Source organism: Gnatocerus cornutus, chromosome 2 (assembly GCF_029298725.1).
Source record: "Gnatocerus cornutus isolate USDA-ARS CGAHR chromosome 2, icGnaCorn1.1, whole genome shotgun sequence".
In the NCBI taxonomy this organism is placed as follows: Eukaryota; Metazoa; Arthropoda; class Insecta; order Coleoptera; family Tenebrionidae; genus Gnatocerus; species Gnatocerus cornutus.
This window is the reverse complement of record NC_142234.1, coordinates 12591189-12608449: the sequence shown is the minus strand read 5'-3', so window position 1 is coordinate 12608449 and position 17261 is coordinate 12591189. Positions and strand designations below refer to the sequence as shown.

The window sequence follows — 17261 nt, the reverse complement described above, 5'->3', positions numbered from 1 at the left end:
TTGAATGGGTACCTAATCATAGATTTATTTGATTTATTAGATGGGATTCTCCTTCACTTTTCCTAGAAAAATATGTTAGAATTTGAGTATTTGAGATCGACCCTCATAGGAAATAGCAACAAAAAATGATTCTGATTGATGTATAATTTATAATACATGAATAAGTAATGGTTACAACAAGAATTATTACATAATTAGATTCTAACAGTAAACAGATTATATCAAAAAGATCACTTAGACCATTATATTACGAGACTAGATAGCTTTTTTATGTAAATGACTAGAATGTCACATGCACTTATATTAAAGCCGATTACACCAATCCTTTAAAGAACACAACTTAATATTTTTGATTTTATGAACGATTAGTGAAATAAAACAGTCAAGATCGAATAATAAAATGAAACAAAGATTTGGTGGTGTTGCGTCAAATTCCACATTTGCAAGTCATATTAAAAAGTTGTTTACAACACAATAAGAAAATTAATTGCTTAGCACCACAGAATGATAAAGGGTAGGTGTAAATTGGCAAGATATAATGCGTTCACAAATTCATGTTTGTTAATTACATAGCAGGGCTTACATTACAATACAACCAAATCTTTGTAACAATACTGAGGGTAAATTATATCCTCGGATAGTGGTGGTTTAACACGTTCCAGGGTAACAATAAAATGTACAGAATATTTAATAACAACACACTTATATTACTTTCTAATAAGACGGGAAAAACAAATCACAAACTCACAACATAATATCCCTGCTCGTGAATGGCTTTTTCGTACTACTGCGAATTTTGTGAGCATTTCTCAAATTACCTACATGCGCTATCTGTTGTTTAGCATGTATGTATTTAACTTATTCTAGTTTTCCAAGAATTTTCGTGATCTTTTGATTAACCATGCAAGAAAAATGACATTAAATAGGAGTACCTATAATAATATTGCCAATTTTATCCATTCATAATATTAATTTTTCTTTACGTAACTGAAACCTGTTATTACATCTACTTTCTGTTCATATAGGCATGTTCAGTAAAATTTCTTTTTTGAGATCAATTTTACACTAACTACCTTAGATTAGTGCAAACGCTTTAACAATTTAGTTTCTTTAGTACAATATATAAATTTAGTTTTTCTTTATCAACGAAGTAGGTATAGATTTTATTTCCAATATACAACTACTTATGATAATTCAACAAGAGAACTCTAAGTTTCATTCGCTCTACACTAGGAAAGCTTGCCTTCACCTTATTTTATTTTCATTCAATTTTCTTAGATCCGAATTAAACGGATTAATATTAAACTCCAATTTTTCGAAATTATCAAATTAGTTTGCATAATTTATTAATGCCTATATGAGCCCCCGAAATAAACAGAATTCCAGAGATAGCAACCTTTTGGCTCGTGGTAAAGAAATAGATTCCAGAAATTAGGACAATGCGTCCAGAAATAAACTGCCGCAGGTTGAGACGCTCTGGTAAAAATAAATCTGTTGTCTTCTGAATACTAGCTCCAATTTATTGTAAATACAGCACATAATTCCGAATCGCATTATTTTAATAAAATATATTATTCATTTTTAAAATTTTAGATGTCGCATATACTTACGTTGATTTAAGTTACTTCTTAGAGAAATATATAGGTACATATTCATGGTAATTACAATAATTATTGATATATTCTTATAAATTTGCTACATTCACAAATTACGTCATTTGTAATGACTGGAAGAACTGTAAGAAAAAGACGCGTGAACAATATTATCATTACAATAATAACAGTATCTAGGAGTGCCAGAGTCGATAGTAAAAACGAGATAATCTACCTACAAAACTGATAATTTGCATAACAGTCATTCTGATCTCTAGGAATGTTGCATAAAGTAAGCGATCGACTATCTGGAATGCTTAAAATTTACAATATCATACTTGTTCTCTCTTAAAAATAGATTGTCAATTTGCTTTTAACATCACATTAAACGTTTATATTACACATAAAAAGCAGGTAAATGGTTATGGCAGTACATTAACTTGATGTTACTACCAAACGTACTAAAAACTAAGAAACATGAAAAACACATTTGCATTTTTGATGGGAAGTACAAGTATTTGCGATTATTAGTTTAGACGTAATTTTTGAGAAAATTTTCAGACATTGAACAGGTAGAAGAGTTGATATGTTTAAAATGGTACAGTAGAATCATATATTTATATACTTATATACATTTATACATTAAGCCAATAATTAAAGAATATTTCCAGCAGATTTTTGACAACGCTTGTCGTCACTTCCCGTAAATTATATCAGTGTTCAAAAACACTATCGCTAATTCATTAAAAATTTTACGTATATAACACAAACTAGTTATTTATTCATTTACCTTTGGCACAATAGTTATATTTAGATTTACTTTAAGTATTACCGTACGAAAAATAGACTCCAGTTTAATGAACAGAGAATGCACAATACTATTAGAACGAGATCAAGAACAACTGAAATGCAAATTGCTAAAGATATCTATGTATGTAATAATGAATCTATAATTATCCTAAAGTTCTCACAGAAATAAACATACTTCCTTTAAACATGAACGAACATTTAAACATGTTGAATGAATTCCGGATTGAGAAACGAAAAGCCCATAAATTCCGTCTGATCCAAATTCATCATGAACAATTTATCCGTCGGTGTCAGATCTGTCTTTTCCGAAGTAAACTGCTTATCAAAGTTACTCACATCCTTGCGATGTTTCTAAAACAGATCATGATAAATGAAACATTCTCTCCCTGCGGCTTCCTCACAATTTTCGGTTTAAAAGGTGGTTGAACTTCTCGATTTTCAATTTTGTCCCAATCAATACGTCTAAAGAATGCATGAGCGCGTACATCTTCTTCACCGTGAGAGCCACAGCCGAGTCTTTTATTTGGATTCTTTGTTAAAAGCTGCAAGTGTGAATGTTGAGCACATCACGTACGTAATATTTTTCCACTTACTCCTTTGCAAACATCCTTCGATTCTTTGGATAAACCTTTCGGATAACTGACGTTGTGATCTGTGATGGCTGCGAACAATTCTTCCTCGTCTTCTCCATCAAACGGTGGTTGGCCCACTAACATCTCGTATAGTAAAACTCCATAAGCCCACCAGTCGACGGATTTTCCGTACGGTTGATATAAAATGATCTAGAATTTTAAAATAGCATGAGACGAACAAAATTGAATAAGACGTACTTCAGGTGCAATGTAATCCGGAGTTCCACAAAAAGTCTTGGTGGTTTTATCCCCTGTAATCCCTTCTTTGCACATTCCGAAATCGGCGATTTTGATGTGACCATCCTGATCTAATAACACGTTGTCCAATTTCAAATCTCGGTAAACTATTCCTCTGGTGTGCAAATAAAACAAACCGATGGCGATTTCCGCGGAATAAAACCTACAAGCTTTAATTAACACTCAATTTATATCAATTCCGCGTTTCTTACACCGCGACTGGTTCCTTGAACTTTCCGCATTGTTGAATTTGAAACATCAAATCGCCTCCATTTACATATTCCATTACAAAATAGAGCCGGTCCTAGAACAATGTTTATTGTGTTATTGCTATAAATAATAAATAGAACTGAATACCATTGTCTGGAAACATGAATGAAGTTGAACTAGAAAAGGTGGTTTGTTAGAGAGAGCTAGGACACGTTTTTCAACCATGGTGCATTCGACGTCATCGTCTTGAATAATAATATCTTTTTTTAAAATTTTTATTGCGTACAGTTCGTCTGTTCCTTTTCTTTCCGCGAGCATAACCTTTAAAAAGCAGAATTACACAAGGACACAAAGGAATAACGTGACTTACTTTTCCGAACGAGCCTTTACCTAATACCATAAGAAAATTGAAATCTGTTGCTCTAATAATATCTTTTTTGCCCATGTTGTGAGGTACGTCTTTGTCTGCAGTTATAGAAGGTTTCTTTGTGATTGACGTTTTCTAAAAAGGGCAAACTCCTTTAGTGCTTTGACAAATAAATCATAATTATAATTGAAAAGCACTGATCACGTTGAAACCACTTAAGTTCGAGAAATTTAATCACAATGAACAATGAGTCGCACTAGGTCATAAAAAGGCTAATGAGCGGTGAAATAACAATTATAGAACATTAAAATATCTTGTGTAGCATTTATAAATATTTTTCAATCGATTGACAGCATCAGCCTAGTAATTTTGTGGCAACTCCAAGCCCGTTGTATGATCTGAAATCAAGAAATCATTTCCGAACAAATCTTATTTCAAGTTCGCTCCTTCTGGATCCAAGTTTTTAATAAAACATGATTTGTAGAAAACAGCCTTGAAAGCATCGAACAGTTTGTTGCCAGCAGTAATTGATTTTTTTTTTATAACCGTGCGTGCAATTACAATTGTAAGTACTTTGTTAGATTGAAGACTCGATATGTACTTATTTTTTTTTCTCTTTATTTTAATAACGACGACTAAGTTCTTACCCTCATTTGCGTTTTGATTGTGGCCAAATCAACGCCTTCTTCAGGAACTGGTACGTTATAAAATTCTCCTTCTTCTTGAGTTAACAGCTTGAACCAACCAACCGGTGGCATTTTAATAATTTCCGAAATACCAAATGAAAGCGATCCCATGAAATCATTACGAGATGTGCGATCCCAATCCCAGACCTCAATTAATAAACGACGATCTTTGTCCTCTGGTTTCAACTCACTAGGGCAGTATAAATGAAAAACATGATCAATAGAAAGAGTGGAATATTACAATGTCAACGTCTCGTTCCATTCGGGATTTAGATTGGATTTGATGGTTTTTGTTTTCTTCTTAACATTATCTGAATCGGGAATGAGCTTAATTTTAACATAAGGATCACTCAGTCCGTTGGGATCCATTGGAATTAAATTTCGACCTTTTACAACTAACGCAAAGCATTAAGTAAATGAAAAACTTTGATCATGAGAGTACCAACCTTCAACGCTTAGTTTATGTCCTGTATAACTCATTTTCAACTGAATTCTTCCTCTACGCTCGGTATGATCACAACCACACAAATTAGGAACACTTTCCTCACATCTTTTGTGAACATTCATATCACATGCTGGAATGTTAAAGTAATTATTCTTTTCTTATTTCTAACTTCTTTGTAATAAAATAAAACCAATTGAAAGTGAGAAAATCTGTTTTTAATAGGATAAAAAATGTGGTAGGACAGAAAATACGAGAGCGTTTACTTTATGAAAGCTTATGTGCACTTTGTAGTACAAGAGTATTCCTTGTCATAGAAAGCAGGCATCATTACTAAAAGCAAAAAGCTCAAGTTGTAAGTGAATTTCTCTGAAAAGACGACAAGGTAGAGATGCAATTCTCATCTAGATTATCATGTACAGACCGCGACAAGCGGTTATTTACAAATAGAAATATGTTTCTACGAGCTATTAGGCTTATTCCAAAGAGCTAAAATCTACTTGTTTTTAGATATTTTTGTCAAGTTCGTCACCATATGAACAAGCATGAAGTGAACGCTCAGTGCTTAGAAATGATTGGTAAAATTGATTAGATTAATATTTGTATTGAAAAGCATGTGACAAGAAAAAATGCAATGTTGACTTGGTAGATTTTTTATATTATGCTACCTCCAAAATACATTTAGATTTTGCTTAATTTCCCAAGGAGACAATTAAAAAATTATAATAAATAAAGTTAAATATGCAACACTTCATAACATTTCCAAATGTGCCATAAGGTGCAGCTGTAAATTGCGTGCGGAACTAAAAAAAATTTTGCTTTGAAAAATGCCAGTCTTTCAGAGATCGTCTTATTCCTCATTCATTAATTTTTAATTAAAAAGCTTAAAAAAATGCAACTAGAACTGCGTCGTCCAATTCGGTTGAAAATAATTTAAACTAATAAAAACACAATTAAGAGCGCTTCTCTTCGCTTGTAACATCGTTCTACAGTAATGAATATAATTAAACTTGCGGTACAATATTCCCAAAGTTCAAATTAATTACACATATTCATATAACAAATTTACAAGTTGTCTGCCAACAAATGATGCCAGGAAATTTGAATACATGTTGGGTATTTACGAAAATTGGCCTAAATTCGTTCAATTGTGAAGGTTTTTGATTCAATACGACTAGTGAAAAGAAATGTGTAAATTTGGGATGTTCGTCATAAAGCAGATTCAATTTATTGCCTGGTTTTATTGATTGGAGTAATGTTTGGAATAGAATTTCCTCGTGTTAAAGTAGACAGACGGAAATATAAATTTGTTCTTTTGGGTGGAGTGTCGTCTTGTCTGTTTAAAACGTGAATATTAGCAAGAGATTTATTCAATGAAGTTAGATGAAAATTACGGGGATCGAAACAACCACCTGCGAAAGTAACCCAGTGTCAAGTCCACATTTAGCTTTCATAAAATAGAGAAGTTGTCAATACCATGCCCTTGATTGAATTACTAGGAAAAGCTCAAGCTTCTAAATAAATAGACAGTACCGAACACATAAGCTTCTACAAGGGAATAATTATTCGCAAATTGAAACTTGAAGGACCAATCAAAATGCAAAAACAATAAAATCGTCAAGTATATAAATTTCGGTTTATGTTTTGTGGATTTAACTTATCGTTGTATTGTTTTATATATTGAGAGACTCACCTAGGTGAATGTTAATTGTAGAAGAGTGGACTTAAAATGAAATAAAAACAAAAATTCTCAAATTACTTGTTAACCTAATGAATTCTGGATATTAATTAAATTTTGAATTGGATACCTGTTGCAGTTTTCCTGTCACTTCGGTCGGTGCTACCGGCTACCAGCTTCAATCAACGTAGCTAAGTCATTGTTTTCCATTCGATTATGATCTCTGGACCTGCGATCAGTGGTTGTACAAACACTGTCTAATTTAAATTCGAACACTAACAATGCTAATAATGCTTTGTTTTCGAACATTAATCATAATTAATAAATAATAAACACAGTTGAAGACATATATCCACCCTTCTTCTTATGAAAAGCGTGATGACTACTAGTAATACATCTGCCGTAAGTCAACTGCATGTTCTCTCAATAAATTTTTATCTTAATGCATGCTCTTAATATTTTACATCTTAATATTAATCTCAACTCCAGGAATTTCAAAATCTCTTAAACAGAGCATGCATTAATAAATATTTATACACTTCATTTATTAAATTAAAATTTATCGACAGTTACAGAGTGATGCATATTTCGTTGGCAGAGTACCCGCAGTAAATTTCAATAAAAGTTCACATTCGCGTAAAATCTGTTTCATCAAAAACCATATGGCTTTGTCTCTGACTTTGTTATTAATGAGGTGACAAAAATAAACTTGATGGTGAAAAAATAAGGTCACCATAAATGTCGTGCGAATCAAAGCGTAAACCAAATGCTTTTTCATATAGGTGCGACTTTGACTTTTCCACGAAAGATAATTTTTTTATTGAATTAACGTGTAATTCTTGCCTTTACATCACACGTAAAACTGCAAAGTTCTCCATTTGCCACACCTAAATTCCTTTCTTGAAAAAATATTTTGTTTATTAAATTGTACTCTAGTAAACAATAAATATGAATCACCTTGTAATGTGGTGTATTTACAAGCGATGCTATTTACAGTGCAAGCGATCATGAAAATGGTGGATGATGAACAAATTTGTTGTTCATATCATATGATATGTAAACTGAATGTTTCTTTTGACTCTTTTCACAGTAGTTAAATGCATTAAATTATTCAAGAACGACTATTAAAATGTATTTATTAATGTCGTCGGTTCACGCATTTCATTTATGATTAATTGTTATTCCTCAATTACAGCAATCCATTCGACTTGTAATTAAACGAATGTTTGGTAAAATTCCCTGCGGTCATTGTCTAGGAGTAAATTCCATAATTACGTACGAAAACCTCATAGCATTTGTTCATAAACGCGGTGACGGGGTTTTCAAATTCTTGCCACAAAAAATAAAAAAATTAATTGATATGTATAAGAATACCGATGAGAATTCCTAAGCAGTCTCTTAAATGCAGAGATGCTTTTAATGAGCACGAGTTTTTTCATCAGCTCTGTGAGATGATAATCTAAAAAATGTAAAAAGAAAATCGGGAATGTTGTTAAAATGTTATCACTGTTAACAAATCGGTTAAATTCTTAATTGACTACTGTATCCAGTAATTAGAAGCTTAATTAAAAGCAAACAAAAGTGAGCTTTCTCAGACATTAGATCTTCATTTCGATTACAATTACAATAATTTTAACTAATTGCAGGTGAAGTATATTTCTAGAGATCAGATAAGTCGATAATTTTATATTTATTTATGCCCTTAACGCACGCACCTAAAATTATCCACCGGACATTTCAGCCACACTTTGTTTTTTCACTATAAGGTGTAGCAAAATAAAACGATCAAAAGTGCGTTCAATTCTGTCAAAAGAAACAATCAAACTGGGAATTACAAGCAATAACGTCTTTTCTGAAAGCTATAATTTCCTAAAGCACTTTTCGACGCATTATGGCTAATAACTTGTGTGATAAAGGAAAAGTCCATGCAAATAAAAAAATCAGCGCATGCAACATAAATGTGTTGCTTTTTTTGTTTTCGGGAATAATGATAAATGTACAAGCTAACATGTCAACTGCTGGGTAGTAATTACCTGTACATTTCATGCCCTGATGAATCACACCATAGAGAAGTGATCCACAGTGGTCACAAAATGTGGGCGATGAGTACGTATGCATCTTAAAATTATGACGGGTACGAGTATCCTGTCAAAAGGAAATTGGATTATTCAATCGGGAGTTTTCAAAGTACATAATACTTACATCAGAATCAGCACCTTTGTCGGCACCCGGACAGGTAAATGTTACGTATTCATGACATCTCTTGTGTACAACGAAACTGCAAACTAAATAATTGTGTTAAAATTGGTTTTTGTTGAGTTTACACTTTAAACTAATTGAGTCAATAATTTTAGGGTTTATCGGTGGCTTTGTAATAATAATTTAATTTTTTACATTATTTATATATACATAATATACTTTCAAAAATAATTAAACGTTATTGCATCAAAGCGGAAATTCCACATTTGTGTCAGAATATCAGTTTATGTTATTACCAATTTATTAGATTCGTTTATGAAATATGAGCACATAAATATTTTGAAGCTGTATTCATAATAATTATGATTGCATTAATTAATTAATTGTTTTTACGTACTGCTATCACTAAAATAGCGTGTATTGTCTGCTTATTTACGATTCATTAATTAGGGCAGTCGATATTAAAAGATAGGGTTACCAAACTATGTATAATTTTTTATATTTCATATTTGTCAGTTTTTTCATCATCTATTTTTTCTCTCTATTTCATCTATTTTTTTTGTACCAATATGAAAAATAAATTTTTGGTCGATTTTTCATGAAGTTTGGAATTTTCAAAATTGCTATTACGGCGTTGGAGTTATGCGAAAATTGGCGAATGAAAAATGCAAATTTCCAAAATTTCAAATTTTATGGGAAAAACAAAATTCAGTTTTTGCTTTTCCTTGGTTAATGTTAGAAAGACATTGAGCATCCCAAGCAAATTTCTTTGACGCCCATAAAGTAGATTTTTCAAGACCTAATCTATTTTCATCCCAAAACCTTTTATGTTACATATTTTCTTTTAGAGTAAACACTGATTGTGAGGCGAAACTCTATAGTTGTTTCTAATCTCGTGCTTTTCTTGCGTCATTGAATTATACGCCTTCAAAGGGTTCCAACTGGATATTTCCTTTAGGACTCTTGTAGAATTCAAGCCGCAGCGTTTGAAGTCATTTCAATCATTAATATTATTTTTGCATTCATTAACGAAGTCTTCCCTCAAATACTTTCGGTTTTTTCATGTTTTCTGTGTTCTGTTTTAATTACAAATTTTTTTGTAATGGGACTAATGGGTAAACAAGGACTCAAAATTAATGGATATTTCAAGTGTTTACACAATAACTTGTATCTTTCATCGTTTCATATGTGTAACACTAAACACAACTCCAAAATTCGAACATTATTTTCATCACTGAATATTTTTTTGTGTTGTTTCTTTACTTTTAGATGTATAAGTATATATTTTACCGATTTAATTTTCGTACAGAGAGTAGTTAATGACTTCATGTACATTTAATTAACATAAATGTCACCAACCGTAATAATCACGACTATGGTAATTAAAACATTAAAGTAAATATTAGTGATTACCTTGACATTGATATCCCTGTTTTCCGAAACCCCTGAAACAAAAAACAAGAATGAGTGGTACAATTATCTATAAAAAATATTGAGAGATGATGTTTATGCAATACTTTTTCAACTTCAATTTGCTCTTTGGAGTTAATCCCACATGCAAAATAGCCAGTAATAAATTCTACATATAACTTGCAATTAAACTGTGTACATATCTAATACTTAAGTGATTCATGAAAAAGCAAAACAATAAAATGTTTAAAGATCTAAATATTATCTTCATATTTACGCTCATGAAATCTGATTTAGATTCTTGAATATCATCCATCCTTTTAAGCAATAAATGATACAAGCTTGAAATATTCATGGCTAGTCGAACTCACGTCACATAAAGTTTTAATTGCTTATAACTGTATTTTTATTACGGCTAAATACAGATTCGTATTCATTTTTTTGAACTCGATGTCAAACTGGAAATAATATTTGCACAAAGGACATGTTAAACATAATTTTGTATATTTTGAACTCCTGTACTTAAACAGATCAAATTCTTCGACTAAACATTTATATTCATGTTATGTAAACAGATATCTTGTCATAAAATGCGAATTACCGAAGGAAATAAAATTTGTTTTAGCTAACTTTGTTGCTCTACTTCTAGTCTGGCAAAGGAAAAAGCGCCTCGCAATAAAAATAGTCATTGTGAACAAGGAATTTTTCATTTTAAAAAAACGCAGAAAACTGTTATTCACTAAAAAATGATTTATGACTAATTTATCAAATCTTTTGAGCTGTCAAGCGACAATAAAAATAGCAACATAATAATTTTATTCCAAGATAGGGATCAATGTATTCCTACGTCCAAATTAGTGAGTGTGGTATTATTATATTCACAATGTAAAGAAAGTTATAATAGGATTAACACACGATACATCTTTCAAATTTGCTTAAGTCATTGCTTAACAATAAAATTATACTCCTAGTTTAAAAGAATGAAACTTCGTTCAGTTTTGAGTAGCAGGAAGTTGTTACAAAAAATCATTTCTTCATTTTTCTAACAATACAAGTTTGCATGACTCAAATTATTCAGAGTTTCATTAATTACTCCTATCATAAAACTCTTTTTTGCACGATCGGTCACTTTCATCCGTTTACTGAGGGATTTTCGGGCCCTAGGGCGTTAAGTAAAAATCCACATTATCGTATCTAGTTATAACGAGCTAATAGAACTCAAGAATTTTGAGATATTAGAAAATTTTGGGGACTATTTTATTAAAAATTTTGAAATGTTTCTAGTTCTGCATTGCGTTTCACCGATACACGACATGGACAAATTGAATTAGGGATCTTGAAAAAAACTCTCTCATCCCCCATTTAAACACCCACAACTTTGAATAAGACAAACTAAAACGGTTTTCGATTTATAATCTTTCATCTCCAGCCTCCTACATCCCTTCGCACGAAAATCTTCCTAAAACAGAAGTTTTAGATGCATGAAGTGATGTGTCGACACGGTTTAAGCACAATTTGATTCTTTCTCCTTTGGGAACTTATCAAACAACGAAAATCGCGCGTTACTTCTTCAGCACACTACAACATGATTGCCTAAACGTGCTTTAAAATGTTAGTCACGTTAAATTCATGTGAACAGATCATAAAGGATGCAAGCCTTCTGCTATATTCCTTTTTTCACTTTCGCATGCCAAGAATTCAAATTTGTGTGATAACACTATAAACTGTAAAAGTCGCGTCGTGAAAATTTTAATGCAAAGCTCTTCGTTGGCATGTATGACGTAAATGTGTCGTTGGCAGTAATGCTAGATATGGATAATCGCAACTTCAGTGTCATTATGTTTAACTTTACAATTTGTAGCACTTTCAACATGAGTCAATTGGATGTAATTACCGACACACATGACATGTGTGAGTCATTTTTTCAATGATTTTATTAGATTGAGGACTAAACATGTTGTGTACTTTTGCATGAAAATTTCAAATATGTATTAGATAAGTTTTATGATTCTAGCACGAACGGCAGTGTCGTACGGGCCATAAAATTTTCAATGAAAGATGTATGTACAGAAATGACAGACATTTCTAGGTATATGAAAAAATACCACAAGGTTAAAACATTAACTCACAGATCTACATTTTACAACCAGTAGGCGATATGTTTACGCAAATTACGGATGTGAGTTGTAAGTTATTAATTACACAAAATAAACCAACACGATACACTCGAGGGAGATTTAAATAAATAGATTTTAGATATCCTGAGAGTCGGAGGTAGTTTCAAAAAGAAACACTTGAGCTGTTCCAGTTGAATAAGATCTGTTTTCTTATTATTAAAACAAATTGTGCACCAACGTTAAACTCAGAATAAATAAACATTTTCTTACAACAGAAGCTGATACCGTACACTTTGCTATGCTTTAAAAAACAAAGATCCTCGTAATATTTATTGTTTGTTACAAATATACTCCTACATTTTTGTTTACGCGGTGCTTTTGGTCGATACTTTGAGTACGTGTGCGACTAGTTCCCTACATTTGATTATTTATAAAAATAAGTTTCTTGTGGGAAAAAATCTTACAAATATTTCTGTTACTAGAGCTATTTTTATCTCTAGCCTTCACAACTTCCTTCATATAACGTTATCATTCATAAATTGCCACTTCTTGTAGTACCTATATACAAGATAACAATATTATACAATGTAGAGTCAATCAATATTATGATAGTTTGAGTATACAAAAGTCTTTTCTTTGATGTCAAATCTACATACGGGACATTAGAAACATTTTTATCTGGCGCTGTATAACAAAAATAAATTTGTAGGCGCTCCAAAGCCGAAAATCTACCACATAAATTTACTGTTATTATTGACGTAGGTGTGTAGATTCACTTTGATAAAATTTACAGTCAAATTAGTTCCTTTACAAATATAGATACAGTTACTTCGAAATGAGCAGGCCATACCGGTTTTGAAAAAAAATTGGTTGATGTAATAAAAATGGACACTCCCTGTTGAATTTCAAACAATCAAGATTGCTCAAACGGTGTCAAAATAAGCTTTAGGATTTGAAATATGTTGGCAGATCTGCTCGTCTACTTCAAAGCGTTTCTTTTAACAGTTTAATTGATTGGTTTTTGGATTTCCTCCTTCTCAATTCTTCGATTTTGCGCCAACATTTAATGTAAAAGTGTTCGCAGTTTTTACATGAATTTAAAATTTTGAACATTTTCAGGAATTCGAGAATCCAAGATTAGGTATATCCAAATTTTCACGTGCAATAGTTCTTAGATTCAAAGATTCTCAGATTTAATAATTTATTCTTTATTATTTATTTCATACTCTTTCAATATTATATTTTTTTAAATATATATTTTTTCATAGTCGGGGTCGAAAATCGACCATCGAATTTTGGATACATATCTTTCCATGTATCTCAAAAGGGCATAACTCAATTTTTTGTTGACGTACGGTAAAAATTCGTATAATTTTGGATTCCGCGTGAAATTATGCGTTAAATGAACACCAATAAGTTGAATTTGCTTTCAACTTATTGGTGTTCATTTAACGCATAATTTCACAAATAAACGCGATATTGACCGAAATAGATTTTCAGAAGGTGTTTTTGGAGCGATATTTAAGAAATTTTATTAGGGCAAAAACGATGCTTAGAGCCTTTGAAATATACATCGATAGAAAAAAAGCTCAAAATCTGAGATCGTTAGCTCAAATAGTTTCGGAACGGCGGACAAAACACGAATTTTTTTATCGTTTGAGTAGCAAATTTTTATTCCAATCTGAGAGCAAATTCTAGAGAGAAGAGCGTCAGAAAAACGATGGCAAAGACTGCATCTTTCTATATGTCGTAGTTCAGACATACTGAGCATTGAAAATTTCGGAACTAAAAATTCACTATCCGAAAATTTAATCCGCTATAACTATATAAAAGGCTATAAAGGAATTTTGAGCTAGAATTTGGATACAACGCGAAATTCTGCGTAAAAGGAGCGCGCTAATAACGTGTCATGAGGTCATGAGGTCATGAGGGTGATTTCCAAGGAACTGGTCATTCAAAATCGTTGGTTTATTGTTGAACTAATTTCGGCATTTCTGATCTAAAAAAAACTGTCTGCTTTTCAGAACTAATCGCTTTTTACTTTTCCATCGCAGAATCTCATGAATCCGAAAATTCAAAATTGAGTTACTAAAACTAGAACTCTAAACTAGTAAACAACATAAATAAATGTGGACGTTCCGGAACATCTTATTTCGTTAATTGCATCAAGAACGGTTAAGTGAATTAAACGTACGTACAAAGAAAGAACCACGCACTATAACTGCCTGCGTTTAAACGAATTTGACATGAAAATAAAACAAGCTCAAGTGTAATTTTAACTTAAATTAATATATTCATTATTAACACCCCAATAAAACACCTTAAACTGCTCCCAGAATGTTTACGATGACGGTTAAATGTGTGAATACAATTAGGACATGACCCTCTTGGTCCTGAGCCTTTTTGACGTTAAATTTATTTGCGCACAGTATCACCCTTTCTTAAACGCCGGGTCACTAAGTCATGACCTCTCAAATAGTCAAATAAATTCTCAGTTTGCTGCGAATTTAACTGAAATGAGAGTTTGTGCTTAATGTAATGCAGATGGTTGCCTTAATAAAACTTCAAGTTTATTGATTTGGTAGAAGAATGGGATATAATAGGAGATTAGAAGTTAAATATTTGCTGACAATTACGGTCACTATATTTTATTTTTCAGAATAATCATTTAATAATTTTAAAACTGCTCCACTTTTTGGGTTTTCTTGGATGTACCAAAATGATTCATATACATATATTTTATTCCACTTCCTTTTATTGAACAATTTTACGGAATTTGAAGCGAATGCTAATGCTGTATTATTTATACAGTTCCTCTGAAAGAGAGTAATTTCCATGTGACAACTAACAAATAGAGTTTTGTCTTGAATCAGATTCGACTTCGTCCCACACTGTGTCAAGCAAGTGAGAATTTCAAGCGTTCATCTTCTTAAGAACATTATTAAATCTTTGAGATCACAGTCTTATTATTACCAATATGAATCCAATGTACGTACTTTAGCATTGTTGACATTAAGTAGCCGCGTAGAAAACAAATTTATTTTAAATAGGTATAATATACCATTTAGTACGAACAACAATGACCAATTTTTGCTCAAAATAAATAAAATCGGCTTAGAAGAATAAGATAAAAACTTGCAAAATTTAGACGAATGCCTCAAAATGTCAGCATATGCCACCATATCTTTTTGTTCCGCAAAATTTAAATAAATCCTAGTTTTTGAACACTTGGGAGCTTGTCAAATAAAACCAGTGATCTATTTGAGCATGTGGGAAAACCCTCGAATAAAATCTGAATATAAAAAGACTTTCAAGAATACCGACTGCTGCTGGTTCGTTTCAATTAAAATCGATCAACAAAAGAACTCGTGTTTACGTATAACACAAAAGACACGCTCTCGTATCTTCATGTTCATTTCAAATTCAATTATAATGGTAAATTTGATTGTTGATCAATAATCATTAATCATGCCCGAATTTAAAGCGGCAGAATACGAAAATAGGTGTACATTATTGAAGCCTGGCGGAAAAAAATTACATCAATTTAAATATCTCTATTCGTTTTGTGGTGGAATATGCAACACACAATTAAAAAATCACAATAAACGGATTATTTATTTGGAAAAAAATCATAAAGAGGATTAAATAAAATAAAAAAAAAGCGCACTGTGTGTAGTTTCGTATAATTTAAAAAACAATTACGTTTGAACAACAATTTAATATAAAAAATGTAAAAAAGGAGTAAAAAGGACTCACCATATGAAATCCTTGCAATGGGAACAAAATGTTGGTTGTTTAAAAAACCGGGGGATGAATCTGTGGTCTTTAATATTATACACATTTTTCTTTTTAAGAGCACCTTTCCTTCCCTTCAGACGCAAGCCAAATTTCGTATTGAGATCACTTCCATCGTCATTAAAATCTTCTTCAGCCATTACTTTGTAACTAAATCAAATAAACAACATACAAAATAGTAATACAACACACAGAACACTGCCCGTCAAATGTCAATATTCAGGTGCCTGTATCTCTATTCTATTGAAGTATATTTAGGTGCAACAGTTGTGTATGAACGTCCGTTTCGTTCTGGCAGGAACTCTTTCTGAGGATACCCCACCCATGTGCTAAACGAAGCTAGAGCATGGATGTCGTAGCAAGTACCGTTGCGCAATCGCATTGATTACTTTTCCGATTGGAACAAACCATTACGGTCTTACCTTACCCTTTACGCTGCCTTTTTTTTCACTGCTTTTCACCTTCCAGGACATGCTGAACACAAGCGTTTCAGATTTACAGGAACTGCACATAGCGTTAAGTAACTGCTAATTAAGCTCATCCATTAAGCTTTCAAATCTGAAGACAGTTCGAACAGATTTTGCTCAAAATTCAACACTGCTTGTCCTGAACATCAGTCCATTTATTTACATTATAATTATATCGTGCTTAAGCTAAAAAAAGGAATAATCGGTAAGTCAATAATGAATACCAATATTTGTATGCCTCATCGTACCTACGCAGAATTTTCCGGAAAACAAGGAAATAATCCGAGAAAGCAATCTATTTAATATAAGGCACTTTAATCAGTTTCGTCACATTCAATAATATTTATAAAATGGACATAAATTGGATTAGATACAAAACAATGTTATATAAAATGACACTATTTTATGATTTTGGCTCATTTATTGTTGACGTAATATCAAATTTGGCAACACATCAAAAGTCGGATAATTTTGAAAGTATTTGTCTTCCTCAAAGAGACATTTTCTAGAAAATTTCGATCAAATTAAAAAGTTTTTTTCGCAAAAAGTGTTATTTATGGTTGTGAACGCTTTCATCAGTGCCAAAAACAAAGTTCAGAAAGCTTTTAAAGAAAAAAAA

At 31.8% G+C, this 17261-nt stretch overlaps 1 protein-coding gene across 1 annotated transcript; it reads right to left on the bottom strand.

Moving 5' to 3' along the window:
* Positions 1–129: 129 nt before the first annotated feature.
* On the bottom strand, positions 130–16502 carry Pkc53E (Protein C kinase 53E). Its single transcript, XM_088030956.1, has 14 exons — positions 16137–16502; positions 10267–10298; positions 8857–8939; positions 8688–8799; positions 4981–5109; positions 4776–4929; positions 4496–4724; positions 3852–3983; positions 3629–3802; positions 3484–3575; positions 3233–3434; positions 2996–3184; positions 2804–2944; positions 130–2753 (listed from the first exon to the last, which is right to left on the bottom strand). Exons 1-14 carry the CDS (start codon positions 16313–16315, stop codon positions 2601–2603), a joined length of 2001 nt encoding a protein of 666 aa, XP_087887082.1. The 5' UTR covers positions 16316–16502; the 3' UTR covers positions 130–2600.
* Positions 16503–17261: the final 759 nt, after the last annotated feature.